At 47.7% G+C, this 9,336-nt stretch overlaps 1 protein-coding gene across 4 annotated transcripts in view; it reads right to left on the bottom strand.

The window, feature by feature from the left end:
* Positions 1-1,533: 1,533 nt before the first annotated feature.
* Positions 1,534-9,336, bottom strand: part of IKBKE (inhibitor of kappa light polypeptide gene enhancer in B-cells, kinase epsilon) — a 45,922-nt gene continuing 38,119 nt past the window's right edge. For all 4 annotated transcript variants that reach the window (XM_019514016.1, XM_019514017.1, XM_019514014.1 and 1 more), the window contains exons 17-21: positions 8,616-8,717; positions 6,435-6,531; positions 5,166-5,254; positions 4,289-4,360; positions 1,534-3,288 (exon numbers count right to left, since the gene is read on the bottom strand). In XM_019514016.1, the coding sequence (XP_019369561.1) occupies positions 3,255-3,288; positions 4,289-4,360; positions 5,166-5,254; positions 6,435-6,531; positions 8,616-8,717 (394 nt within the window). In that variant the 3' untranslated portion in view covers positions 1,534-3,254. The remainder of the gene's footprint in view (positions 3,289-4,288; positions 4,361-5,165; positions 5,255-6,434; positions 6,532-8,615; positions 8,718-9,336) is intronic.

Genomic DNA, 9,336 nt, shown 5'->3' with positions numbered 1-9,336 from the left:
CTGGGGGTGGGTGGCTGCCAGGGGAATTCTCTCCCCCTTCAAATGACCAGTTTCCTGGTTCTAAATGACCCTGTCTTGGACCGGGGCTGTATCCCCCTCCCTCCTTGCCCATTTACTTCTCCCTTGATTATCATAGTGCTTGGCCCCATCTGCAGTTTGGAGACCTTTCCGTGGCTTTCCCTGCTCCCCTCTGCCAGGGTCTCACCCATAAATCACTGAGCAGGCAGATAGAAAACAGTGCAGAACGGGACAGCGCATCTGACTCTCTAATCACAAATAGCTTCTTTTGGTGTCATTTGCTAGCTACACCCTGGAGACCCCAGGCTTCCTATATCACTGCTTGACATGCTGCTCCCGGCAGACAGCTGAGTCAGCAGGCAGTCGCTGAGGGTTACAGCTCCTCATAAAGCCCAAGGTTAAAAAATGGTTGGAAGTTTAGGGCGTAATATAAACATTTGCGGCAAAGAACTGGGAACACCACTGAGCAGCGGGCACTTTGGATGGATCTGAGAGTTACCTGGCTCGGAAGCAGATGTCCTTTCTCCATGCATGCAGCATCAGGGATAACTTCATACAGCTGGCCCTGGCTCAGCATCTGTTTCACCCACCAGTGCAAAACAGCCCTCTCTTCTCAGCCAGGCTCGCTCCTTCCCCCTTTCTCCTCTGCTTTTCCTTAGCAGCTCGTGCCACAGAGAATATCTTCTCTCCAGCCCATCAGCTACTTCATTTCGAGGCTCAGAAAAAAAGATGTTTCTTCCCTTGCTTCATTCCTCTCTTGCCATTATAGCAGAGCCAAAATGCCAGGGTCCCACAGTCCTCGATTCTGTGGCCATCCCTATCCCAAAAAATGCAAGTCTACATAGGCAATGCAGAAAGACGGTGAAAGGGAAGTCAGGTGCATAAAGGTCTTTGTCCACTCTCAATGACAGAGCAAAGAACAAAATCCAGAGCTTCCAGGTCATTAAACCACAGTGCTTGTCAAGCCATGCTGTGCTAGCGGCCTGTAGTTAAAAGGCTTTCGGACAGAAAGTTTATCCCAAAATGCGAGAAAGCACGAGATGTTTAGGGACTCAGGAACAGAACAGCCCCATTAGCGATACAGCACACAAACAGCGGATTTCTCCTTTAAAAACACAGTTGCTGTTTATGTATGGCAACACGAAACACCCATCATTCAGTCTGTCCCCAGGTGGATTGGTCTCCAGAAACAAGCCTGGATCCTGCCATCTGGTGCAGGAGGCATGACCCCTGGGTCCAGCTGGAATCACCCCTGCAGCACCCAGCATCCAACTAAGCAGCACACACTGGAGAACAGGAGCCTGTGCCCATGTCACGTGTGCACATGCACGGCTGCGTCCAGAGCCAACAGGCACTGTCTTCCCACTTAATACTCTGCTTTACTGGAAAGCTCCAAATGCACGCGTCTCTGCTTCTAACTGGCAGCTTACTGGCACTAACCTGATTTGCAAAACCCAAGACACTTCAGCAGAGGTCTTATAAAAAAGCCCCAGTAATCACTTCTGTACCAAAGTAAACGTTTATGTAACCATTTATTCCATTATCACACACATGAGTAAACATCACAGACATTAATAGGCAAACAAGTTCCATCTCCAAGTGGTTCTCTATACAAATCACACCCGCTCTTTGTATTAATTGCATTTGCATTAGATGACAATGCTGTGTTTTCTGCACAGGGTGCACAGTGGGATCCAGATGAGCTGCAGACAAACATGTTGAGATATCTGGGGATTTGGGTAATCAGGTGCCAGGGACAGAGGGCCAAAAGGACCTCTTGACAGCACACACAAGGGAAGGTGGGGGGTAATAGGGCAAGTGGGTCATCACTCATTCAAATGGCTCATGTGTCTCTTGTTAAGCTTGATGAAGATTGAAAGCTTAGATCCAGGAAAGAAGAGATTCCTAACTGAGTAAGACTGAAATGTATATGGCCAGCTGCAAAAGCTGGTATAACTTAGTGTGCCTGCACTGTAGACTTGCTGAGTTATACCAGCTAAGGGTCCAGCCCATCCCGTCAGCTCCATTAGGGTCATTCCTTCAGTGCATTTTCTGTGAGCAATACCAGATTGGGACAACATTTTCAGGGAGCCTAAGCAACCCAGAGGACTTAATTTTATTTTCAAGACTGACTTGGGCACCTAAAAACCCATGTTGCATCTACTTTCAATAAGACTGGCACTCTTAAGTCACTTCTGGAAAGAGCATTTAGGCTGTTAAGTCATTGAGACAGCTTCTGGGGGGAGGCGAATTACCCTGGATTCCTTGCTTGATGCTATGCTCAAGATTTTAAATGAGTTTTTCAGTAAGAAGGCCTGAGCAGGGATCTCTGGGGTTTCCCTGCTGGAACATCTGGTTGCTTGCCATTTGTTTTCACTGCTTGGCCCAAAACTAAACTTATCCCTGCCCACGTATGTAATGCTTTTGGACACGGCAGCTCACAGTAGTCACATTCAGGGAGCCTGCTTTGTGATTTGGGAGCGCAGTCAATCAAGATAGACAGGAAATGCCCCTTCAGTCTGGCATCACCGAAAGGAGGGTGCGCGTGCTCAGGCAGACGCATGCGCAGATCTCACAGACCCTATGGCAATGCACCCAAAGGAGGGAAAGAGAAACCTTCCCTTCTTATACTCGCCAGCATTCATAACAGAAATGACCCAGGTGGAAATGAAGTAATGAAATAAAACCAGGTGTTCTGGCCCTCACGTGATAGCAGTTGCACACAAAAAAAGGGGCAGCCCTCTTCAGTGCTGGGTCTGTTGAATCCTGCATCTCCCAGCTGGAAACTTGGACACGTTCCACACAGGATCAGGTCTTTAGTCCATCAAGTGCAGTATCCTTCCCGCACGCAGCTCACGCTTGACACCAGAAGGGGCTAGTGTTGAAGAAGTATATACGCAATGTGTGTGGGCATACGCAGCCTCACCCATTTCACCTTATGGAACACGAGCCCCTCGATACGGGATGAAGTCAGCGATTCCAGGGCAATAAGGAAAAACGGAAAGGAAGGAGGCTCCCATTTTAACAATTTTAGGGACATTGCTTGTATATTGGAGGGTTTGGGGCTTGCAGACCAGTTCACGAACTGTGCAAAAATGCTGCAGCAGAGAGGTAGGAGAAAGCATAGTCTTATAAACACAAACATTCAAGTTCTCCATCAGTCGCGACCCAAAGTGCTATAGATGTAAAACTTCCTGTTTGATTGCCTTAGCAGCTGCAAATCCACCACATCTCCCTTAAGTACCTGAAGTGGATGCAACCCCACTTAACCTGCAGGAAAAAAAATCAAGAGGTTTATTCTAGAAGTGCCAAACCAAAACCACCAGGATTCACATGCCCCCAAACTCTGAGGTGGATCCTGAAACTGGAGCCAAACTTCGCAGCTTGAAATGAACTGCTCATTTCCGAAAAGCACTTGTTCTCTTCCTCCTTCATTCATAGACAGGTTTAAGGTGGCAACATAAGGTCTAAAAGCCAGGCTGGGATTTTAAAAAAACCCTCTCCCTTTAAATTCTAGACTGAAATGCACTTTGGATTCTTATTACTCAGAAGCGGCTGCGATCGCCAAGATGGCATAATCTAGGAATGGGAGCTCGAAGTCAGCCTCCAGAGCTCGTCCGTCTCACTGACTTAACTGTGCAGATGTCAAGAAAAGTCGCTTAATCTGTTCTACCTTCACTTCCCTACCTGCAGGCAGAGGTTTAGACGGTGTTGGTAAATCACTTCCAGACCCTCGCAAAGGAGACCGGACAGAAGTGCCAGGTGCTTTCATGAATAATAGGGGGCTGACCTGACATTGCTGAGGGCGTCTCACCTAGACTGTCTGTACAAACTGGTTGGATCACTACAAACAGGAAACACTTCACCCACCATCAGAACGCAGCTGCTTCTGCAGTGGAAACCGGGGTCTGTGTAACAGCGCAGAGTAACACAGGAGGAATGCTTGAAACAACAGGGTGAACTGTCGGGTGGCATTGATGATAGGTAGGGAAAATAACTTCCTTGTGCTGCTAGATCAGGGGTGAACTTTGTAGGATTCCAATATCCCTGAAGCAACAGCTCTGTTGGCTGGCCTGGTGCTGTCCTAAGCCTAAAACTGCTTCCTTGTGTTGCAGTACCAGTGAACACCACCATTGTTCCTCTGGTTTAATGCCTGCCAGACCATTCCACACACCTCCCAGGCAACAGGTTAAGCTCTGCCTACGTGGCGGAGAAGGTCAGTATGAGCTCAGATCGGTATCTCTGCCAAACAGAAGTCGCGCACTCTTACCGTTCAATGATGCTGTTGTTCAACTGGAGATCGCAAGTTACTGATTTCATTTCCTCCAGAAGCTGCTGCATTCTGCACAAGACACAAACCAGCCTCTTAGACATATGCCTCCTCCTGCTGAGAGGCCTGGGGGGGAGAGCTTCCTGCAGGAAGGCAGTGATAGCTGGCAGAGCAGACTAAGGAGGGCAAAGCACTCCCCAACTCGCAGGCCTCCCCACGCATTGTTCTGGGTAGCAAGTAGCTACTCTGGAGTTTCCCTGCCTTTCTTCTGAGAGCCAAACAGGGCCTCCCACCCCCAGCCCTCCCTCATCACTGCAATCCTGTACGCCGGCAGTAGGCAGAAAGTTAACTTTGCATGTCCTGAGCTGCAAACACATCACAGTCAGGGCTTCTAACTACATGGGAACGTGCAAATAAGACACCTTCACTCCTCCAGTTTAGCACAACCCAGTGCTGCTCTGCTGCCTGAATTTAAATAGTCACACGAGCAGTCTATGTAGAAGTGGTTCATAAACAGCTAATAAATGGCTACTAGGGATTTTAAGTCATAGCTCCTCAATTGTAGAGGTCGCTGACAAGTCTAAGCAGCTTTGGCTGATGTGCCAACAACCTTATGAAAACACACGTGAAAAATTCACATGCTTAGGACATCTACTAACCAGTTATAAATGGAACTTAATTATGAAGTGTGACTGCAAACACACACATGGCTGGCACCCGTCCCTGGCATCAGCGTAACACATAGCCAGGCTGTGGGGACGCTTGGGTCTCAAGCCTATCCCTTTTGGACATCAGAGAACCATCTTGGCATGAGAGATGCAGTAGGGACCTCCCTCACTGATGCCCAATCTGTTCCAGCTCCCTCCTACAAACTTACCTAAGTGCCATATCCTGATCGGTTTCTTGTGTGTAAACGGGTAGAGGAGCAGAAGAGACCTGGGCTCTCTGTGGCAGCCTGTCCAAAGCCTGCAGAGATAGAGAGACTTGACACTGCTGCAGGTAACGTGCTGTGCTGCTAGGTCTAAATCTCTGGGCAATGCCATGTATTCAACTCCCCTCCCACCCGCAAAGCTGGAGCTTTTAAAGGGGATGTGGGAGGGTAAGTGCCGCAGGAGAACAATGTGTGGACAAATGCTGGTTGTTGCAGGCACCTCTCCCTGGAAACAGGGTAAGAACAGCAGATGGACCAGGACACATTGTTTCTGCATCATAAAGCATCCTAAAAACACAAGGCCGAGCCCCACGTTCATCCCTCTTGGTATTTCCTGTTTACTACAGTATGAAGTAACTACTGCTGCCACGCAGAAGGCACTTGGGTCAAGGCGCAGAGTCTTCCAGGGGAGATGAGGCACCACATTCCCAGCTCAATCCGAGATCGGGACGTGACCCTCCATCAGCTACAGAGAAATCCAGCAACGTATTAACAAAAGGCCCAACCACGCAGAAGCTGTGCCAGTCAGCGTAGGTGGTGGTGCCTGCAGGAAATCAGACTCTGGCAGCATTTGAGCTACACACCAAGTACTTCTACTCCCTTGGATCATTGCTTTGCTTGTTAGCTGAAACCTGATTGTCCACAAATCACGGTAAGGCGGGACAGCATCAGAAGCCAGTGGTACGAGGGCAGGGATAACAGCCTTCTAACCCAAGCCTTGATGCTTAAGGGGGATCTAGCTGTTGCTAGACTGTGCAGACCTATCCCAGGCTGGCATCAGCACTGCTGTGTTGCTGTACAACTTACTAGTTCACCCACATCACCACCCAAATAGGATCACCCTGCTTCTAGTCCTGAAGCGGGCACACACAGTGCAGGCACGGGTATCTGCACGGTGCTATTTTGTGCCAGGCACGCAGCTCCCAACTCACCATGCAACCTTGGGGAAACCATTTTGGGGTCAAAGTTTTAAACATGCTTAAATGACTTTGGAACCTAAATCCCACTGACTTTTCACAGCATTGCTCACTTCACTTCTCCGAGCTGTATCTTTTCCCCATCTATAAAATGGAGGCTACTGCTACCACCCGACTTGCACCAGGGAGACTTCAGGAACACTTGGCGGATGACAAGTGCAAGGGAACAGCTGTATTAAAAACAGTCTACGGGTGATATCCAACTCCCAAGCAGATAAGCTTTAAGAAAGCACTGTACGTTATGGAGGCAGTCCCAGCACTCAGTCAGCTCCACACAGCATGCTGACAAGGAACTGCCAAGCTTCTTCAAATTTTTTTTTATCTCACAAACTTTCCTGTTGGGGAAAACAGAAAAAGTCCAGTCAAAGATTTGGCAGGAACAGGGATTGTTCAGCTCGTCTTCCCACGCAATTGGCTCAGGGCCACTAGGCTCAGTACTAGCCCACACATCCAGGGTGCTGAGATCCCAGAATATGGCATTATATACAGAGGCAGCAGCAGAAACACGCCTATTACTAGCAGCTTCATTAAGGTGCTTCATGTCAAGAATCTGTTCACAGTTTTGTAATCAGGGCTGGAAACCAGTAGGGACCAGTGCGATGGGGCCAAGATCAAAGGAGCCATCTAGTGGACTTGGAGGGAACATCACTGCTCCATAAAGAGTTGTAATCACTCTTGTTCTGGCTTCAACAAACAAAACAAAAAGACTTGAAGTGCACAGTCTCTCTCCAAGGCCAAAAAAAGACCCATTGCATGACAAAACCCAATCCACTAACTACATCAAAACTCAAAACAAGGCAATTAAAAATGAAAGAAAAATAAAATTAAAAACCTCTCCACCCTCAAAATATCAAATCTGCAAGGGCAGAAACACACACACAAAAATACTCTTCAGGTATTTTTAAAACACCATTACACAACTTCCAGTTTTGAACACTTAAGCCTAACTGGAACTCGCATACTGGATGGACCTGGGAGAAAATTCCCACTGAAGGCAGTGGGAGATGGGACCAGTATAAGAATAATGGATCCTAGCCTGGAGTTGTATACAGGACTTTCCCTCCCAGTCACTGAAATGCAGCCACTTCTGCGTTGCAGGAATGCAGCAAGGCAAAATAATTCGACACAACAGACTTCACAACAGTGAAGAGAACCGGAAAGACAGCAAGCCAGGACACCAAGGCAGACTCTTGCTCCTATGCATGCTGCCCTATACTCTTTGAGGTCCACCTCCAACAGACTAGTCTCACTGATGAAATCTTGGCCTACAGGTTCCCTAAACAACACATCTCATGAAGCTGTACTGGCAGGGATGATGTAGCTGGGGCTGGTCCTGTTTTGAGCAAGGGGGTGGACTATGTGACCTCCTGAGATGCTTTCGAACCCTCATTTTCTGTGATTCTACTGCATCCTGGATGCCCAAGCCAAGCCCCAGACAAATTTTAATACTAAAAGGCTATTAAAAAAAATCCACATTTAGGTGCTGGGGGTGGGGGGGGAGATGCTCTACTTTAAAAGTGGCTTTGCAATTGAAGTCCTATCTCTGCAACAACTGCTTCTCCTAAACGACACTTTTTTACTCTGATAAGCCAGTATGTGGCCCTCAGTCACACACAGCCATTTGCTCTTTGCATTATTCCCCAAATACCCTTTAGCATAAAGTCATTCCTTCGTCTTAACGGCAGTTTCAGCCTGATGTCATGAACCCTCCCGATCCCTGAATAAAGAAGTGGACCTTCTGCAATGAAGTGAAGCTGATGATGGTTGGCTTTGGGTGGGATGGCTGGCTGGATTTCTTTTAATGCTGCCCCATCCTTAAGTGGCAGGAGCAGGGTCACGGATATCAATCCTCTTCTCTGCTCCAACTACTCGCTTGCTTCAAAGACAGAGAATGAATTTCCCTTTCCTCTCCCCCAGTGCTGCACCTCTGTCCTGTGCTTTGCGTTATTGGAAGTGAAACCTGTAAAGACTTAGGTGCAGGCTTAGCTTCAAACCCAGGCAAACCCCCGTGGCTGTGGATGGGCCTGTTCCTGGTGTGTCCAGGTAGGCTGGTGCAGGAGTAAAACTCCCCAAGAGCAAGTTATACTGGTTGAGGTTTTGGCTGTCAGCCTGCATCCCTGGGAGCCATTTGCTGAAGGCAGACAGATATTACTTGCCACATGCCTATTGGCAAGGCACAAAGAGAGTCTCCTACTGAGAGCAGCTAGCCTGGGAGAGCTGCAACTCCATCCACTCCTCACTCTGGTATCATTTACATCACTATAAAACCTACTTAAGTCACTCTGGGGTAAGTGCTCATCTCCGTCCGCATCACAGAAAATGCCACGTCGCTTGCCACGGACATTCAGACTCCAGGCACCTTGTATAAAACCCAGGGATACGAGTGAAGAAAGGCTGGTTTAATGATCCTGGCTATTACCTCATTCTGTTTCCATGAGCACCCAGGACATCTTGGTATTTCTGTACACAATCATCCTGGAAAATTGATATAACTTTTCTTGCTAAACGTCCTAGATTCAACCTAAAGATGTTGGGAGAAAGAAGAGGAGGAAGGAGGGAGTGAATGGTATTTCCCTATAATAAACCATGTTCAGGTAACACAAGGGTTGAGGGTGGAACAACAAACAGACAACATGTTATAGGAAAAATGGCATACAAGGGAGATTTTCCCCTCATGCCTTCTATATTTAGGAGCACAAGTCACTGAAACCAGCACAACTTGCACGTTTCAATGCCTCCAGCACTGCTGAAAACCTCGAATTTCAAGTGAAGTCTAATGTGCGTGTCCCTGGCTTCATTAGGATAAAAATCACTAGAGGGTTAAATTCTGCTGTTCTAGGCAAGCATTTAAAACCAACTTCAGGCATGTCAAAGTCCGCTTGGTTTCAATGAGATTTCAGTGGAGACTTTAAAGGCACAAATGCCATTTAGGCATCTAAGTCCCACTGTAAATCAAGCGTAAGCTTAGCAATGTCCTTGAATTGGGGTCTCTGTACATAACACAGACACTATATCCTTGGGGTTACTGTGGTCAGTTTATTCCATTATTGTGCATTTTCATTTGCTGGTACTGTGAAAGCTCTCAAGACTACAGTAGGGACTGGGCCCATTATAGTAAGGGCTGTACATGCACATAATTA

The sequence above is a fragment of the Gavialis gangeticus genome, unplaced genomic scaffold (genome assembly GCF_001723915.1).
Source record: "Gavialis gangeticus isolate Ggan-Ray unplaced genomic scaffold, GavGan_comp1, whole genome shotgun sequence".
NCBI lineage: Eukaryota > Metazoa > Chordata > Crocodylia > Gavialidae > Gavialis > Gavialis gangeticus.
Note: the sequence above shows the minus strand (reverse complement) of the source record. Positions and strands in the feature narration are given on the sequence as shown.